This window comes from Sesamum indicum, linkage group LG3 (assembly GCF_026168435.1).
Source record: "Sesamum indicum cultivar Baizhima isolate 11 linkage group LG3, ASM2616843v1, whole genome shotgun sequence".
NCBI classification, from domain to species: Eukaryota; Viridiplantae; Streptophyta; class Magnoliopsida; order Lamiales; family Pedaliaceae; genus Sesamum; species Sesamum indicum.
The window spans coordinates 23661541-23682372 of record NC_142659.1 but is presented as its reverse complement, the minus strand read 5'-3'; the positions used below and the strand labels follow the sequence as shown (position 1 = coordinate 23682372).

At 33.9% G+C, this 20832-nt stretch overlaps 1 protein-coding gene across 3 annotated transcripts in view; it reads right to left on the bottom strand.

Annotated features, from left to right (window-relative positions):
- The window catches only part of LOC105158628 (myosin-8), a 31438-nt gene extending 14330 nt beyond the window's left edge, over positions 1–17108 (bottom strand). Inside the window, exons 1-24 of one of the 3 annotated variants that reach the window (XM_088878191.1) lie at positions 16527–17108; positions 15532–15660; positions 14424–14567; positions 13966–14111; positions 13717–13873; positions 13475–13533; positions 13215–13374; positions 10707–10856; positions 10502–10638; positions 10255–10401; positions 10069–10170; positions 9588–9645; positions 9364–9465; positions 7678–7715; positions 7455–7581; positions 7199–7369; positions 6977–7108; positions 6740–6849; positions 4365–4467; positions 3689–3866; positions 3047–3252; positions 1385–1504; positions 775–873; positions 33–245 (exon numbers count right to left, since the gene is read on the bottom strand). In XM_088878191.1, the coding sequence (XP_088734317.1) occupies positions 33–245; positions 775–873; positions 1385–1504; positions 3047–3252; positions 3689–3866; positions 4365–4467; positions 6740–6849; positions 6977–7108; positions 7199–7369; positions 7455–7581; positions 7678–7715; positions 9364–9465; positions 9588–9645; positions 10069–10170; positions 10255–10401; positions 10502–10638; positions 10707–10856; positions 13215–13374; positions 13475–13533; positions 13717–13873; positions 13966–14111; positions 14424–14567; positions 15532–15660; positions 16527–16547 (3009 nt within the window). In that variant the 5' untranslated portion in view covers positions 16548–17108. Of the gene's footprint in view, positions 1–32; positions 246–774; positions 874–1384; positions 1505–3046; positions 3253–3688; positions 3867–4364; positions 4468–6739; positions 6850–6976; positions 7109–7198; positions 7370–7454; positions 7582–7677; positions 7716–9363; positions 9466–9587; positions 9646–10068; positions 10171–10254; positions 10402–10501; positions 10639–10706; positions 10857–12091; positions 12239–13214; positions 13375–13474; positions 13534–13716; positions 13874–13965; positions 14112–14423; positions 14568–15531; positions 15661–16526 lie in introns of those variants that run through there. The other 2 variants (XM_088878192.1, XM_020692304.2) reach the window with 2 other exon arrangements.
- Positions 17109–20832: the final 3724 nt, after the last annotated feature.

Sequence of the window (20832 nt, the reverse complement as noted above, 5' to 3'; positions counted from 1 at the left end):
GAATTAAATATGACTTGGATTCATGAACTCACCTTCAGCTTTTCATTTTCAGCAGATAGTTTATCAACCAGTTCATCTTTAATAACAGGAAGATCCTGTATAAAAGTTGCTGGCCCAGCTAGTTTCTTCGCAGTTTCAAGTTCCTTCATCAGCTGATCTTTAGTTTCCTGAAACTGCACCTGCATTTTCTCCAACGCTGATGCTAGCTTTGCTGTTTCCTGATTTTTGACTTCCTCAATGTCAGCCTGGAGAAAGAGATCAAACAATTAGGGAAAGTGACAGAATTGATTGTTATCTCTCCCTTTCATGCATTATAATATAAAGACGCATGAACCATTTATAGATTTCCATGTTGGCATGGCTAGCGATTTAATTGGTGCCCCATTACGCGAAGTATTGTCCGTTTTGGCTTCGTATGAGCCTCACGGACGCCTCGCTAGGGAAAAGAGGCCTCAAGGCTTATAAGCCACTCATGCTCGTCTTCTGCAACCAATGTAAAACGCTTGCCTACATCATTAGGCCCCTTGGCGAGGGGCTTGGGAGGGGCACATGGCCTCACCCCACAGATGGCGCAAAATGATGTGGCTTGCGACTCAACAGTGCCCCATTGCCCGAGGGATTCTTCGCTATGGCTTTTTATAAGGCTCACGGCTTTGTCCTGAAAAGGAGCCTCGTTAGAGAGAGGAGGTTTTGGGGTAGCCACTCATGCTCCTTGTTTGCAACACGATGTTACACATCTAAAACTTATTGTCAAGGCAAACACAAATATACTACCCTCATTCGTTTTTCCAACTGCAGTTGCCAAGTTAAATCTTCAACTTCCTTTTCGAGCTTGCTTTTGGCTTCTTGGAGTGCTCCAGTTTCCTTCGCAGCCTGAGAAAGAATGGACAGTGTCAACATTTTCCATTACTTGTTTCTTTCCCTTGGTAACCAAACGTTTGTGGGGTTAAATGCAATTTAACCATGTGATATGTGAAATGAACAAAAAATTCCCTATAAAAAAAGAATTGTAAATTATCCCCTGTGTTTTGAAAAATAAAGCAAATTACCCACTATATATGATTTTTAGATAGGGAGTAATTTTCTTTATCTTTCAAAATACAAGGGGTAATTTGCTACTTTTTTTCATAGAATCTTTTTACTCATTTTTCATATCGCAGGGATAAATTGCATTTTTCCCAAATGTTTGATGGTTTGAATCAAAGACTTAGATTACTTTAAAAACCATTTCAACACTTCAAATTCAAAATTTGAACTATTAACAAACAAACAGCATTATACTTGAAAATTGTCACTGAACTGCAACATTATTAAACAAAGGACTGCGCGCTTCCTTTCCTGAGCAGTTCATTATACGCAAGTAAAGGTGATAAGAAACACTCACCGATTTAAGCATTCGTAGTTCTTTACAAGCCAATTTTGCTCTCCAAGCACACTGAGCAGCTATTGCTGCTCTCTTCAATCTCAAATAACCACAACAGGCCAATGTCCCTCGACATCGACTCTGGAAATGGACCATCCATTAGTTAAAACTTTTCCCACACAACAATGAAAAAGCAAGTTCTTAATACATAAATTCCTATGTCTTCAGCAATAAATAATGGATAAATACAATTTACATAAAAATCTGTGTGAAGCATGTTGGCCTGATCATGATCATAACGAATACATAATTGGATTATATGTTCTTTTTTTTAAAGAACAAAGTGGTCACTAATTAGTCCTAAGGAGCTAAACTATTGATATTTTAGAAGTTGAATGACTAAAATACAACTTCAATATGTTTAGGGACTGAAAATAGACTAGTGGCAATGTATGAGGATTAAAATTGTAATTATTCCAAAAACTCCTTTCTCTAAACTGTTGATAAGGGAGTAACTTGCTATTTCTTTTTCATAGGAATTCTTTTTGCTCATTTTCAATATCACAGGGAGGTAAATTACATTTAGGGTAGAAATACCTCCTCGTTGCTTGAAAAATTACATATACCTCACTGATTTTAACGTCCGCTACATATTCATTGGGAGGCTGCTCTCCGGATTCTAAATATATTAAGGGAGCCCTCGTTAAAGGATTGTTATTGAGACAACATGGACACATTAAAGAAGCCTATTTTGATGTTGACTATGCTGGTTCCAACAATGATAGAAAGTCTACTTTGGGTACTGCACCTATCTTGGGGGGATTTTAGTGACTTGGCGCAGTAACAAACAAACTTCAATTGCTCGATCTAGTGCAAAAGCTGAATACAGGGCCATGGCACACACTGCTAGTGAGATACTACGGTTGAAAAATCTACTTGGAGAATTGGGTTTCAGATAAACTGATCGTGTGCCAATGTAATGTGACAATCAGGCGGCTATTCACATAGCTAATAATCTGATGTTTCATGAGAGAACAAAATATATTGAAGTTGATTGTCACTTTGTCATGAGTAAAAAAGTTTTTACTCCATTTACACCTCCTTGAGAGCAGAGAGCGCAGATCTTTCCACTAAAGCTTTTGGGACAAAACAATTCAATAACTTGTTCAACAAGTTGGACATGGTTGATATTTATGCTCTAGCTTGACGAGTGTTAGAAGATATATATTAATAGATCTGATATGGTTTGTATATATCTAGTAGTATAGTTATATTTGGTAGGTATTTGTTCTATTTCTATATATTTGAGGTGGTTTTTTCTATTTAAATATGCATATCTCATTTTTCGTTCTCTACTTTTTACAAACATATATTAGGAGAGTTGTTGGCAGTAGATTAAAGCAAATCTGGACAAAAGAATCCGAAGTATACACCCGAAACGGGTCGCTTAAATCCAGAGTAAACATCCAAAAAGAGTACCCAATAAATCACTTGTAAGTATAGTTCAATTCTCTCATTAAAAGTCTTCAAACCCATTGTATCTAATAACATACCTCTTGACCAAAAGTTATTAAGGTAAGCTTATTTAAGAGATGTGTTAAGGTTATACAAATCCATAAAAGTGGGCAAAAATAAAGAGGCATAACTATTAGTCAGTGCTATACTTTTTTCGCATGAAATTACCTGGATGAGGATGGCTGATTTAGTTTTCTTTCTTAACCAAAGTTCATTACGAGCAGCCACTCCCCTCATTCCCGCTTGAATAAGAATAGCAGAAGAGGACAAAAGCGCATAAGCTTTCCTAGCAAAAAAAGTGCGTGCATCTTTCTGGATGATCAAAGCAGCAGCAGTTCTCCTCCTATGCCCATAAATATGGCGTGCATCTTGCCCTGACGTCCAAAGAAACAACAATTAATAGAACTTACTACAATGAATATGACCACTTGGAATATTTCCCATGCTCTTTTACATACATAACAAAATGGATATTTTTCTATAGGAATGACTATTACCACTGGGAATATTTCCATACACTTGTACATACATAACAAAATGGAATAATTACATGACAACAGTTGAAGTTAGGCATATTACTATGTACTCTCTTGGTTTTGAGTGTATACATTCATATTGTACATTTCTAATACCATTCTGAAGACAAGATGGACAAGCAAAAATAGAATCTAAAACATGACTAATGGGGGTAAATGTAACTTTCTAGAAAATTGAATTTATTTTGTTGTTATAATATGTTCAAACCTCAAAGGGTGCGTATATAATTATTCCTAAGAAATAAAAGTAAAATAATTACATACTAATTAATACCTCTACATAAAGCTTGAATTTGTATAGCTGACATGCGTAATGAGATGAACTTTTTGCGATCCAAATAAAAACGAATTCTTCTCTGTATTTTGCATGCAGATTTCCCAAGCACGCGGCTTCGGTGAGAATCTAGTTCAGCCATCTGACCAGCTCTAAGAAATACTTTTGTTCTGCCAATCTGTAAAACTAGATGCAATGAGCAAAATTTATATCTTGTGCCTCTCTCTAGTGCATGATACAAGTACAACTATGACATTCTAAGTAAAATTAGCATTCGAGGACAACCTTGAAACAAGTGTCCCACGAATGAATAATGAACTAATCAAATGATCCTGACTTTTATATGGCAAGTAAAAGAAGAAGCATTAAAATTACTTCAAAGAAGGTTCAAGCTTTTGCTAAGGCCAATGAAAGGAGTAATAAAAGTTAATTATGGTAAGAAATCATGCAAAGATGTAATTCCACACTTATTAGGAGAAAATTAACATCTTAACAATGAAATATGCAAAATGATCAGTTAATATATGTTGTCTCCATGATTTCATCCTTGTATTTCGAATGAGCACGGATAATCCAAGCTCAAATAAAAAGGACCAAATTCAATTGCAAGCTACCTTACCAAACACAATACTTGCCAAATTCTTGAAAAAAAGCACAATGTACGTCATAAAAGTACCTGGTAACCTTTAAGGTCAACCTTGTCCATGAGTCTTCTACAAGCATTAACCTCATCGCAACTATAAAAGTGTAAGGAATTAAAAATCAGTAGGACGAGCCACCTATAAAAGAATTACATGATTAAAAGAGAACTTGTGAAACTGAGGTTTGGGATGAGAGTCAAGTATAAATTGCATTGTAGTACAAAGGCCAAGGTTACACGAACAGATATCAAGTCAGTAAAAAAGAAATGCTCAGGGAAGAAGGGAGGGAGAAATACTTGACACAAGCTGATTGTTAATGTTAAACTAGATAAAACAAAATTATTGATGGAATTACATATTTTAATTCAAGGATAATAGGGAAGGATTATTGCACTTACGCTCCTAAAAATAGCCAAATTAGGCAAATCATCCATCTATTTGCGTAATTACACTGAAACCCCCTCTAGTTCATTTTTTTCTAACACTTTCAACGCTCTCTACTATAACACAAAAAATGTTGCCAACCCTTGAAATAGCCGAATGATATGCCGATTTTACCATGCTGACTTCATGTATCTGTTGATCAGATTTCGTTGTACCATAATGCATCAGCTGAATTAAGGTTGGCAAGAGGGAGGTTTGTGGTGGACCAAAGACCTGCCTAACTTCATTTGAGAAAACCTACACCCAGACCTACCATGAATAAAAGCCAGCCCCGCCCTGCCCCGCTCCACCCCCCCTCCCCCAATTGTTACGCCACCCCCACCCTAACCGAATTAATTGTTTAAAATTATTTTTTATAAAGTTCTACAATAATAAACATTTTCTTAAATAAATTAAGTGAAATTATTCATATGAACCATAAAAAAATTTGGATTTTTAAATTGGATCAATTAATGTGACTTTTTATGATTGATGTTTTAAATGTAATTGTCATAACAACTAAATATTTGTTACACAGTCTGTGAACAATAAATAAATATAGTATTAATCATTCAAATACAAATACCATCCCTACTTAATTTCAAATCATAATTTTCAAAAAAGTGAAGTGAGTGAATCAAAAACTGAAAACTTAAAATTCAAAAATTTAAAAATAAATTAATTATTAATAATATTTTTGTTCGGGTCTAAATGTAGGGTTGGTTACAAAATTTAAACTCGATTCCACCCCGAGACCCATTTAATGGGACTTGAATGGGGTGGGGGCCCGATTCACCCGAACCCATTACCATGTCTAGCTATATATGTAGTTAAACAAATATGAGACGTATTTTTTTAATACTCTGTCAAATGGAAATATGACTGTTATATAAAAAACCGAAATTTAGATTAAATTTCTTTAATAATAAAAAACATGATACTGGAACTAAAACTACTTAAAAAATTGAAAAAAATTGTCTAACTGAAACTCCAAATCATAATCAAGTAATATGTAAGTCCTCAAGAAATTTCCGTGCTCCTACATTCTCAGTCACTCTTTCTACGATCTCCAGTTAACTAGATACTAGAAAGAAACAATCTTTCAATTGGATTAATAAATTCTCCATTTTCAATTTCATATGTTTGACAGGGTCATATTAATTTATAGGACAAACACTAAAATGTCAGGATCAAGACAAATTCACCTATTATTCCCCTAGATGTCTCTTGAAATGCATCATCCATTTTGCTGAAAGATGCAGCAAGAGGAGTAAGAGAAAAGGAAAGGGAAAAAAAACAGGGGATCAAGTAGGAAACTGAAACTGGTTCACTAGAAAAACACTAAGACCTCTGTCATGAGTAGAAAGAAGTGGTGTTTGGTACTCTTTCATATCCGCAATATGTATGATGTTTCAGATGGTGGGTTTGTATCATATCGTGTTAAAGATCCAAGTCCAAACTTCATCAATTCTCCACCATGCTATTAGGTAGTTATAAATTCCTTATTGACATGGCAGATTATGGGAAATATTAATAACTGGTGTCCTCAAAACAACGTCAGAAAAGGAAAACCCAAAAGCTAATTTAATCGTATCGAACAGCAGATGGAAATAAGAATTTCAGAAGCAATAAACGAAATAAAAAATTCCAGAACAATGTGAATCATAAAACCATAATTATGCACATGATATTGTGATTTAAGTTAGATAATCCCATATTGGGAACAATTTACTAAGTGCATGCCTATTCGTGCAAACAATCATATAAAGTTGTAAATTTTCTACCCACATATTTTCATCTAAATCAGTGTTCTATATTAGCTAAGCTATCGACAAATTTTTTGTTCTCATGTTTTAGACAAGAAATTCTGTAATACTTGTGGAGCAATTAATATTATATTCATGCATTTAATGCAAGTAGATTCTTCAACAGTATGTATAGGACAAATTTATTGATACCACATTGAACAAATTGTTGGCATATTTACCTTCCATTTACAACACTAGGCTCAAGGATTTTGAAACGACTTATGAACTCATCAAATGTTCTCCTAGTGGGATATCCAGCACAACTTATCCTGATTGCCTCCATAACCCCCTGGAACAATTTCTTTAGTAATTTCAGAATACTTGACAAATGGAAGAAAAATCCTATTGAGGACAGAAAAACAATTGAACAATGATGATGACCATGACAACATGACAGGTGTAAGACTAAAGCTTACCCCACAACGAAGCTGCTGCAGTACAATAGAATTCTCAAAGATACCAGGCTTTAGGAGATTATTGGGCTTCACACAACGAATGTAGTGTGGCTCCGTCGCATTAAGAGTCTCAAGTAGAGCTTGCAGTTGTTGCTGTATTAGATACAAGACATGGATTAACTAAAGATTGAAGAAGAAAACCTACAGTATACACTCTTCATGAATGAACAAGAAAAAATGAACCTTAAATTGAGAACCAATGGAAGAGAATTTTGATGTTTTAGAAGACTCCTGAGGTAAAGGGGGGAAAAGGCCAGAGACAAAGGAGGAATCTGAAGAACTAAGGAGAGCCTGATGCTCAGGAACAACATAATCCTTGTTCTTATCCAAAAACAGTTCTGTTTGGTAAGTGACCTGCAGTCAGAGTTGAAACTCACATTAAGCAACACGGCTGTTTTTTCAAGCCATATATTGGATGCATGACATAAGATAGGTATACATCTCCTGCATAATGGCAAATGGTGAAGCCACTTCGCGATAACTTTGGCTTGGCAAAACGCTTGTGGTTTTTGAATGTCTGGTATAGCTTCTGTGCGAATGTCTCATTGGTAGATCTAGGGAACATGCTACAAGAAATAAACAATTTAAGCAAATTGAATAAATGGTGCCATTAAATAGTTTCGACTACTTATTACAAGATCAAGATTTGAACACATACTTACCAAGCCTCGTCAAGAAGAGCAATAATGCCGCCAGGTTTCTGAAAGGAGCAAGTTCCATTAGAAATTTATGGGTCAGAAAGAAAATTATAGAGGATAAGACCAAAAAGCATTTTGAATATGTATTAGTCATCCACTTGAATGATTAACATTCAAGAAATCTCTTGATAATTTTTCGTTATCTGTGGACTAGGAACCAAGTGCCAGTACAGAGCAAGATCATTTCGAAATCAGTCACATGACAACATACAATCTAAGTCACATATATTACATATTATAAGTAAAAGTATGTAATTGAAACTACCAAAAAGATTAAAATATCACATAAATAAGGAAAGAAATGATGATATTCTTGTTATACTAATTGATTAGTTGCTATGTGTTACCGAGGACACAAAAACAACAGAACTAAAATACTTTAGTGTCATGTATAGTTGAATTGCACAAAAATAAACATCTTTGGTATAAAAGATCATCAAAGAGGGACAAAAAAATATAAGTGGAGATACCAAAAGCAGAGATTCAAGTGAAAGTGCTATATCTGAACTTCTAAGGAGATAGTTTGAGATGAAGTCAATTATTTGTCAAAAAATTAACTGTATAAAACTAGCATGTAGGTGCTAGGTCAGTTCATATCTGATCTTAAAATGTCGTCCAAAGATTTATAGCATAAATTCATTGATGTCTTGTTAAAATAAAGTATGCAACACAAATAAGGTAAAGGTCAAAATACAATCCATCCTGGACAAAACCATTTTTTTAGGATAAGTGGCACAAACATCTAAAGATTCAGACAAGAAAAGAACAAATGAAACATTTCATGAAGAATATAAGACATTACATATGTAACGACTCCGGAACTATTGTTTGTAAACCATAAATGGATCCACAATAGGAAACAATTATTAATTCAACAATCTTACAAATTAACCAAAGAATTCAAGTCGAACTTAAACAACAAATGCGGCATCTGAAGTAAAATTTTCATGCATGGATATGTGCCTACATTCTGACAATAGTAAATTTAAATTGTACCATTGCTTCTTCATACATGAGTGGCATACAAAAGCTTAATGTTAACAGCACTATGTGTCTTGGATAATTGCAGATCATTGGATGAAGATAAAAATAATTATTTGATTACTTATACAACTACAAGATATGACGATGAAATAAGTTTATCTCAAAGATTAAGAAACCTCAAGTGGTTCAAATAAAGAAATGATAATATGAAAATTGTGGAAACTTATTCTTAATTTCTTCTTTCTTTCACATGACTTAGTGAAGCGGGCCAATGATCTTAAAGAAAATATATTAAGTAGAATATACAATTTGTCACCAAGTTACTTTTCATGTAAGTGAGTAACACACACATATAAAGATGTCAATAGGACATGAAGTAAACCAATGGTTTCATATTAGCAATTTTGACACATTAAGAACAAACTAAACTAAACCATACACTTTGATTCTCAAATAACCTTGCATAAATTACAAAAAGAAGCACAAAAATTGTACATAGACTTAGGTCCTCAAAAGGACCAATAACATGATAAGTACAGATTTAGACCAAAGCGATTTACAACATCATAACAAAATATGTATCAACTCATTAGAAGGTGAAACTTTGAAAAAATGATGAGTAGCAATAAAATTATACTGAACTAGGAATTAGTTCAGTATTCAGACCTTTTCAATAAGATCAAGAATATCTTGATTATCAATAAACTCTATATAACTCCAATCAATTTCTTCTTTTGAATACTCTTCTTGCTCCATCTTGAAAACATGCTGCCAGAAAATAGAAAATATCATCTCGATTCACTATTCTGATTTCTTTAGGTCTAGTTTAATCTTTTTATGTCAACCTTCTCAACTACTAGCAGAGGATAGACGATATATTATTGTATCACCTGATTGAAATGTTGCTGCAGTTTCTCATTAGTCAAATTTATACAAAATTGCTCAAAGCTGCAAGAAAAGTGTGAGAAATAAGAAAATATGCATAAAAAAGATGTAGAGTCAAGAGTTTAAGGAGTAAAGGATCACGTAGCATAATCAAAAAGCTAGTTAAGTAAAAATAAATTGTACAAAAGTATAATTCAGTTGTAACTCATGGCAACCTTAAATAATGCTAGCTAGCAAAAGTAAAAATATTACATAAGTTCTTCACAAAAGTAAGTAGAATTATTTCAATAAGCCTAAGTTCTACGATGAATCCCAATTGGATACTATGATCATTACCACAAATAACTAAAGCATATGAAATATGCGGCCGGAGATAAAGTACTTAAGTTCAAAAGCTACCATCATATAGTAGTGAATAACAACTTGACCTAGCATTCTTTAGGTCATATCTGCAAATGATGAAGATTAAGCATACCGGTCAAGCACCTGTTTGTCTTGAAGCTCTCAAAGCCATAGATATCCAGCACCCCAATTAAGAATTTTGAATTAGGATCTTGTCCAATAGAATGGTTGATCTTGTCCACGAGCCTGTTGCATAAAGTAAGTATAGTTGAATAAAACATTTGAAGTAAGAACAAACAGTCAAAAGACACAGTTTCCACATTTCCTTACCAATCAAACAATCTTGAGTAGAGAATTTTAGCCAAACCATCTCTACTGATAGCTGCAGCATCTGGATCAAGGCTTTTTGTTATGGTCTCATCAGGAGTAACCATGACACGTTGGCACAAGGAATTTTCAAGAGATTTCTTGTTGCACCTAAACAAAGATTTTAGCTCAAGAGCATTCTGATCCACCATAAAATATAAAAAAATCCAGGAATTTGATTATAAAAATTCAAATAGACCGGATTGCTTACATTAAGAGATCAGCTGCTGTTTTCAGATGGAATCGAGATTTGTCATCCTTGGGTTGTGAATCATCACCGTTGCTTCCCTTTGCAAACTCAATATTACCCAAATGAAGAATTGCAGCCACAACTCGGAAAATAGAGTCCTAAAAATGGAGATTTTACCAATATTAGGACCATAAATTTAAAGACAGTAACGTCAAAATATTGATACCTGTTCATCAAAACTGATCCCAACAACATCCATGGCCCTCCTTGTGGAAAGATATTCCTTTCCATCATTAATTCCAGCCAATTCATAACAATTCGATTGATTTAAATAATGAAACATCCTTGGATCTCCCAATTTGTATCTTTCAATATCCTGCCAAAAAGCATGAGAATTTGACAGTCAAAAGATTGACATTTAGGTTAAAATCATCTTGGAATCATAAAATATTTAAGTTGATATGTCAGTTATATATTACTTTGTATTGGTATCTTAAGGCAAGCAAAAACTTTACACCCAAAACATGTATTTCTTCCATTAGACAAAGGCCATTCAAGTTAAATTTTTCAAGAAAAAGAAAATTCAACAAATCTTATTGTTCTAGGTTTGCTAAATTCCCCTTTTCATGGGTAGGTCAAAAAGGAAGATAATATCAAAAGTAGCACCACCCAACCAAACTTTGCATGTAAGGTCTAGTTCAATGTTATCAATAGCTGTAAACAGCTTGTAAAATACTCTAAATAAATGTCATCCTACACTAAAGAAAGCAATTTTTATGACCCCCAAGATTAGATTTAAAAAGGTAGACTAGATAATTAGATACATCATTTCTTCGACCATGAATATATTGTAGGTACAATAGGAAACATAAAATTAAAAAAACGGTCATCTTTTATAAATGTAGATAGTAAATGTCAAGAGAATAATTATCGCATTAGATTTCTTTACATGACATTCAGCTAGCAGAAAGCAATGAAAAATATTAACAATATATTTTCTGTTCACCATATCTAAAATTTCATATTTCAGTCGATGAGCTATAGTTAACCAAGCAAATGATAATTGGAATAGTTAAATCTATTCCATCCCAACAAGGACACACATATTGTACTGAGTTCATATTGTGATTTGGAGAATAAACACACTTCCAAATGAATGCAGAACAAGAGGTGCCCATCTGACGTACAGACTCAACACTGGTGCCAACATTCAACAAAATCAAAAGATTAGATTTAAGTCCAACAAGGACACACATATTATATTTTGACTTAATTCGATGATAAATTGGAGATAAATTATAATTCCAAATAAATGCAGATGGAGATGTGTCCATTTGAAGTATAGATCAACCAACGGTCCCAACATTCACAAAAGTCAGAAGATTAGGAAATTATGATCTTAAACATGAAAAGTAAATGCAGATGCAGCAACTCCTGAAAGCTAGTGGAATCAATCAATCCCATTCATCAACCTCAACTTAATTACACTGGAAGGAGATACCACACTAGAATTATTTAATTGAGTTTTCAAATAATTGTACCTATTTTTAAATAGTTTTTCCCAATAATGGAAATATTGAGGTGAAACATATATGCAAGAAAAATAACTACCTGATCTTCTCCACTTGGGCCATAATAACCATTTCCTACAGCCAATATTGGAAAGTTTGAATGTCATAAGGACTCGTCAGAAGTGTGAAGGGTATTCCAAAACTCTGTGGTGTGGAATGGAGGCCCTCCACAGTGGTCATTGTAACACTTCATTAATCCTACATCAAATGTGCATGTTGGCTGGACCATAATGTATAAAGTTCAAATACTAATGGCCCAAGAGCCAATACTGAACTCAGGATAGTCATTACGAGCCAAAGGGAAAAGGATTAAAGTAGATAGTTTCATGTCTGTGTTTTGTGTTGCTCAGCTGCCAAACTGGAGCATAACAGAACAAGGCTAAGATTTTAACGATTTTCATATAACAAGTAATAAAGAAGAAGCTAGCTAGTTACATTATAACTCAATGTTGTCCATGTGAATAAACCAATATTACACAATGTATCCAACAAATCATACTTTGCTAATTTGACAGTGCTTTCTGTTGACTAGCATGAACCTGAAAAGCCACATAAATCAAAATAAATGTAAAAGTAGCTCAAAGTGTAAAGAATGGCCAATAATATTTTACAATCTGGAAAATGAACCTAATAATTTATACTGGAATTTAAGAATGGTATAAATATAAGATTTTCATAATGAAGTTCCAATTACACCAGAAAAAAATTATCAATCATAGGATAGAGACAACAATAACAATTCAAAGCACTCACTACTGCACTCTGATTCATGATTTACTATTATGCTATAGAATGTAATTCTACAGAGTCCATAACAGACAAAAGCATTTGCCATATGATAACTTATGATGGACAATCCAAAACAACCAATGTTACAATTGTACTTAAGTGTTGTTGCATTTGCCATATGATAACTTATGATGGACAATCCAAAACAACCAATGTTACAATTGTACTTAAGTGTTGTTGCTTAAGGTTTATAATAAAGTATGAACTGAATTTCACCTAATTAGGAGCAAGGACGTTTTTTGAAAAGTAAGCAAAAAAACATCATAAACAATACAAGATGAACTTGAGCAATGTGTCTTAACCTTGGATGCTAAAATTAAGTTGACAAATGGAAAGAATCAGAAATAATTTCTCCGACAGCAACAATGTATTACCTCTGCTGGGCCAGCACAAAGCATATAAAAGCAATGGTAGTTTCTTTCAGGATCAGACACTTGGCAAACACGCGATCTTTCAAGCAAATACGTTCTGATTGCAGCACCAGAAATCCTACCCCTATTATTAAACTGAATCTCCACAAATTTTCCAAAGCGGCTGCCATGAAAAAGCAAGTTTATCTTTTGACGAAAAACTAAAACAATATATCAAAGATAATCATAGACAAAATTGTATTTTGAGGCAAAAAGTGAGAAACCTTGAATTATTGTTTCTCACTGTCTTTGCATTGCCAAATGCTTCCAGGACTGGATTTGACTGTGAAATTCAGGATAAGAAAGGGGGACTTTAGGTGGGAAAGAAAAAGAAATAATCTTAAATATCCACTTAACCCTCTTTTTTGTTATTTGGCCTCTTTGGGGAGAAAGGGTTATGGGATAGGATATAAACACAAAACTATATTCAGTTATCTAGAATAAAGAAACTTATTCAGAAGCAAACCTCAAGCACTTTCTGCTCCACAGACCTTCCCCCAGTAGCAACTCCGCCTCCCATATATGCAAGATACTGCATCAACATCTTTGTGCTCTCAGTTTTACCAGCTCCACTCTCTCCACTGACCAAAATTGACTGGCTTATACCTTCATTAATCATCTGCCTGTATCCAGAAGTTCGTTTCACTTGTTAGAACAAAACATCAAAAATAGCTGACATCAATATTTAGACATCCTGAAGAACATAAAATATTGCCTGTAAGCAGCATCTGCAATAGCAAATGGGTGTGGGCTCAGCTCACCAAGGGCCCTTCCTGTGTACTCTTGCATCATATGATTATTGTATAGATGAGGTAACCGTTGAAACGGGTTCACTGCTATCAAAATGCTACCTGTATAGGACTGCAATAAACCATCTGAGTATTGCGCTCATAAACCTAATCATCGAAAATAAAGTTTCTGATACATGTTGCACAATGCAGAACATGGTCTTATACAAGGAACCAAAATGCACCACAAACTTATTTGTGAATATACAGGCTAAATTGCAAAGTGAAGTGCTTCGTCAAGGGAATACAAGAGAATGTTATCAAAGATATAAAAAGTACTAGTAAACACTTAAGTTTGTGAAAAATGGAGAAGGAAGTAAGACCGGAATATATACATCCTTAATTTTGAGGAGTCTAGAAAATTTAATCATTGAACACTACTCACATATATTTCATTCATATCATATCTACATCTCAGATTGTGCAGAACTCCTGGCTCATGCAGATACGCAAGCTTTGTCATGTCATCCACGCCACAGGAAGGAGCATCAAGATCTTTTGGGTATACATTGGCTACAGCAGCTACTGCCTACAAGGTAAAGATAAGCATAAAGAATGAAAGTTAATCTTTTTTCAAGATTCTCTCCCACTTAGACAAATATCCCGTTGTAGGATTGCTGAACAAATTTACCACCATCACGATTGTTTGATTATTATCTTATTGCAGAAATAGGTAAAAAGGGAAGGATGATACGAAATAAAATGTGATTTAAATCATAAGTGCAATGTAACTAAGAAAATGAACATCTACGCATGCGCAAAGATGTTTAGCATTCAATTTAATGTCAAGTTATCATAAAGCAACAGGTTTATATGATTTAGGAACACCAGGTTAAAACAACTATCAATGTGCAGAGCAAACTTTAGGATGCAAATTTACATAAGATGGAGTTTTTGGGAGTGAATTCATAAAATATTTTTGGCCGCTTAATTGCACTAGTCTTTTCTAAAAGCATAAGATGTTTCTAGACACAAACCTAACTATAATAGTAATAAACTCTTGAACTTTCCATGCTAGAAACAATCAACTTAGATCTAAATACATGGGAAGCAAGGTTTGTCCGCTACGGATACCAACATTAAACTTCAGCACGCCAAGATCTATCCTTTTGATGCTCGTAAAAGTTAATTTCACAATTATGAACCAATCAATTACTGATGTTGGATCATGCATGCATTAAATCTCAGTTCATAGAATATGACTAGGGATTCTTCCAGCCGCTCGAGCATTATGAAATTTCTTTATGGTATAGTTCAAATACACTAGTAAATAACAGACTATATTCGAAAAGTTGATAAATTGCTGAAATCAACTAATCAGAAAAGGCACACACAGGGGAGAGAGAGAAAGACCCAGAACATATGAACCATTGCCGACATATTGACTCACTCTTTAGGCATGCTTTCGGGACACTATATAGACATTACATAAGAAAGCAGCTAACATACAGTATGTCTGCATATGAGAAAACATCCATATATCAAATACATACCGTTTTCCCTGATGTACAAATTACTTTGATCTTTTTACCCTTAACTTCCACAACCTCCCCATCTATCCAAGATACCTCAGAATCCTCCAGCCACACATGAGATCCAACTGCTATATTGGCTGAAACAGTCTGATGAAAATTAGGGTTACTATTTATCATTTTCTTAAAGAAGCAATGTAAACAACACAAAGTACATAATGGCAATTTATTTCATATGTAGTATATACTGCAATGTCTAGTCTGTAGATCCAATATCTCAAACAATTTAGCGTTCCATAATACATGAAGAAAAACTAAATGCTCTTGCACTTAGCAACTACTGACAAGAACCAACAAAATACCAAAGAAAATTAAAACTCATTTCACGAGAGTCCTTTCAGCTCTCTCCTTGTAATATCAAGGTGAAATGAGTTACTTTTTGTAGCTTGTATACCATGAAATGAACTCGATTATTAAAATTATGTTTGATTTAAAACATTTTTATTTCCAAAACTCAATCAAACATGCCTTTTCAGCTCTCCTCAACTTTTCAACTGTGTCTAAAATCCAACCATTAAATATTTTCTGTCTAATAGGTTCCAAAATAGTATGTTTTAAATCCAAGCACTTCAATATTTTGCCAGAAAATTTCTTGATAATCTAAAATTTAAAATCTTGAAAGTGGAACTCTAGGTGATGCGACTATTATACCTCTCTACTGCCCCCAAGCTGGAAAATTTTCCATGAAGACAAAACTCAAGGGATTAAAAACCTAAAAGGCCTTTTATCTTCCGAACTAGAGTAAGAACAACACCAATCCCCCCCCACCCCACCCCCCCCCGCCCCCCAACCCAAGCTAAATTTACCATATTATGAGTTACAACTCCCATAAATATTTACTTAAAATCTGTCCTCTACATTATCACATTAAGTTCACCACTCTACAAGCCCCCGACAAAAGAAACTACAACATATCCATGCAGGGGGGATAAAAAGAAAAAGAAAAAAATCCATACCATTTCGGACTTTGGAGGCATTAGAACCCAAGATACTTCCTCAAATGGTTAATGCGTAGAAACCCATGAACAATTTCTCCCAACAATCCATGTTTAAGTATAATCACATCGTATATTTATTTGTATCATTTGAATAGACAATATTATTGCCCACATATTACGTATTTCATCAATATTTCCTTCTCTCACACAGCTCTTCTACTCCTCCACAATGATAATGTCCGAAATATGAGGAAATGATCCAGGGGATATGAGAATGAGGGTTTAGAATCACACTGGAAAATCACTCTTTGTATACATATGTATGCATGATAAATGTATCAAGATAATACGAGAAATCGGAAAACCCCCTCCTCCCTCCGCACACTGCTTTTCCTTTCCCTAGGGAATGGGAAATGAATTCCTCACACTCTCCTTTACAATGCGATGCTTTCTCTCTATGTTTCTCCTATTCCTTTCCCTCTCGCTCTCCTCTCTTTTGGTTTCTTTCCGTTTTTCTTGCTCTTGAAATGTCTAAAATGTAGAGAAACCTCAACTGAATTCTTTTAGCACCAACGACATAGTGATGTTCCTATAATGCCTCTGGAGAATTTGCGTTATTTTGGCACTTGGGGAAAGATTTAAACGGCTAAATTAATATATATTTTTATCGTAAATACCTATATATATTAGATGAATAGCAATTCACCTTTTGTAATATTAAAAATGTGCACGTTAGCCCCTATGAAAAAAATATAACAATTTAGTCCCCTGTACTTTTTAAATGCATCAATTTACCTCCTTATACATGGAGATAAATTGCTTCATTTTAAAAATCTTAGGGGAGTAAATTGTTATATTTTGAAAAATATACGGAGGTAAATCACTATTTAATTTTTTATAAAAGAGTGATTTACTCACTTACAATATCACAAGGGAGTTGCTTGTATTTTTTCTATATATATTTATCACATACAAATGCACATCCTCTCTTAATATTCCCCCATACGGCTTGTATAATCTTTTCTATCCCTATAGTTTTTGTATTTATTAATATTTAATAGTATTTGTAACAATATTTTGATGGTCTATTCATAGATCCCATGTTCTTTATTTGAAAATAAGCATTTAAGAATAAGAAAAAGAGGTTTGGAGTCTACAGAGAATAGTTACTCTTATTTTTTTCCTATACAATTAGGAGGAACGAATCAATAAACTTAGATTTTTTTTTAAATTTATAATACATTATTAACACGACACTCACTCAATCAAGGTGAAATGTCAAAATTCTCTAGGCGCAATTATTTCTTATTTGTTAACTTATACAATGCCATAGCTATTCTTATTATTATTTATTCAATAACGATAATCACATATTATACATTTTGTTGTCCCCTAAAGTAGACTTATATAAATAAGGGATTTATCATAATTGATATTACTTCTAAAAGTAGGCATATAATATTTAATTTCATCCCCCGAAGTAGATGTTTTCAATAGAATTTATTGCTTTCTGGACTAAATAATGAGTTAACTTACCTCCAATAATTTTGGTACTATATATTTACACATTTGATTTTCTTGAAGTGATTTGAAATAATGGTTGATTCAAGAATCCCAAAAATTCATCATTTATTTAATTGATAAGTGGCCATTTATTTGACAAAATGGTATATATGTTGCAAGTCCATTTTTGCCTTACTTGAGGTTAACTTAATTAATTTACTTCAACAATATTTATATTCATTAAATTTTATTATTAAGAAAAAAGATAATATAAAGAATGTATTCTAACTTAGGTTAAATGTAATTTACTCCCTGTGATATTAGAAATAAGCAATACAGCCCCTTCTGGAAAAAGAACTGCAATTTACACTCCTTGTAATTTTAAGGATAAAGTAATTAAGCCCTTTGCGCACTTTTGTGCAGTACATGTGCATTTTATTTTTAATGTCTTTTATTTTAAATTATAATATTATATTTATATATTTATTTAATAAGATCCAACCGTTGGATCTTATTAAATCTAAGATTCAATTACATCTAGATCAATGGCCTAGATATAAAATAGTATATTTATGTAATATATACTTACATAAAATTTAAGTAAAAGTATATGTACAATATATGTACTTTTAATTAAAATATATATCTATCTATATATATATATAGAGAGAGAGAGAGAAGGAGAGGCTGGATGGAGGGGAAGACAGGCAACGTAGTGTGGGCACAACCAGGTTGTGCTGCACAATCAGTCGCCATGCTGAAAATGTTCCGGCGGCATGCTCCCGACACCATAGGATTGGGTTTTGTGATATTTTTGTTCTATTCTTTTGAATTATAATTTAATTATGATTATTTTTTTCTATTTTCGTAAAAATATGTTTTTGCCATGCAAAATTAACTATGGTAAATTTATAAAAAAAAATATTTCCTTATACATGTTTGTTGTTTCAAAAACAATAAATAATGCATAGCATCACATGCAATAAACTTAGCATACCCCTATTAGGATGATCACAATCTCGTTTCTATGCGACCCTCTGAGACCGCAGTGGATCATTGGTCTTTCTAAAAATAGGCCCTATGCTATTATAAATTATATAATAGATTACATTGAATGAGCCTTTTGTAATCCTTCTTTTCTTCATGATCCTCTCCAAGTTCCTTCTTGGACTCCATCTTCATGGATGTCTTTATTTGTTGTTGCTTATTTTAGTCAAAGAGAGAAGTGAAATATGAGAGAAAGAAAATTTAAAGAATAGACAGAGAGAGGAGAAGAAAGAAAATGAAAAATTAAAGAAGATAATATAGATGTGTGGGAAAAAGAGAGAAAACTGAAGGGGGTCGGGCAATGGACCTGCACGGCAAGACCGAGAGTAGCCACAACAGCGGCTTTGCGGAACAGTGATCGAAGCGGCGGAGCAGCGATGGTTGACGGATGCTTTTGGGAGAGAGGCGGATTTGGCTGAAAAGGGGAAAGGAGAAAGATGGGATGAGAATTTAGGGCTTTGAATTTTTGCATTTTTTTAATAATAAAATATATAGTAAATAATAATAAAGAAAAAAAAAGTGTGAGTATGTGTGGATGTGTGATGCATTAACAGATTAGGTTATTGAGTTAGGCATGGACAGGCCTAACTCAAGGTGATATACTACTCTTGTTGACAGATTAGTTGGTTGATTTAAGTGTGGGTACGCCTAACTTAACATGATAAAATTGTCTCTCAACAGATTAGGTTGTTGGGTTATGCGTGGACACGCCTAACTGAAGGGTTGTTTTGTGTTCACTGTGACATGTAAAAATCGATGTTAGTGATGCCACAACACTCACCAGAAGCTAGATGAGAGAAAAAATGAGAAAAGAAAAAAAAAAAAAATACATGGGTTGCCTCCCAAGAAGCGCATTTCTTTAACGTCTTTGGCTAGACGTTGTTGTGCCTCAACTCAAATAAGTTGGACGTCCCGAATCCACTTCTTCGATGTAATGCACCCGGTGGTTGTGGATTTAGGAGAACTTGGCGGTCCATGGATAACTTCTTCCTTAAACTTATATTTTTATGAAAGACTTTATTCTTGTAAGTGTTTGGGCTCAAGGGAGGCTTTGATTGATTGTCGTCTTGAAATGCCACCTCACCACCGAATATAGGATTTCCTCACACCAAAAGGTCAATAAAATCCATGAAAACAGAATGCATATCATTAGAATTTGTGTGACACCACCAATGCTAAAACTCATAATCTCATTATCAAATTTCATAGAGAGAATTCCAGCATCAATATCAATTTTAGTTAGAGGTTTTAAGGAATGGTCTTCCTAGCAAGATGGATGTGGAATTAAGAGAATTATTCCCCGTCATATAAAGCACATAAAAATTATCAGGAAAAACCAATTCATTAACTTGCACAAGTACATCCTCAAGAACTCCTTCGGGGGTAAACCACGAAGCGATCAACAAATTGAAGCACAACCCCTGTTTATTTCAATGGGCCAACATTCAAAGATTCAAAGACAATAAGAGGCATAACATTGATTGAAGCACCCAAATTACACATAGCTTTTTCTATTCCAATCTTTTCAATTGTTCAAGGGATATAAAACGTACCCAGATCTTTGCATTTAGGAGGTAGTTCTCTTTGAAGAATGGTAGATGCATTTTCTCCCATACTTACCCTTTCATTACCTTTCAATTTGGATTTGTTGGTGCAGAACTCCTTGAGAAACTTTGCATAGTGAGGTATTTGTTAATTGCATCGAGCAAGAGAATATTTACCTCAACTTTGCGTAAAATTTCAAGAATCTCCTTCTCCTCGTCATCTTTTTTAA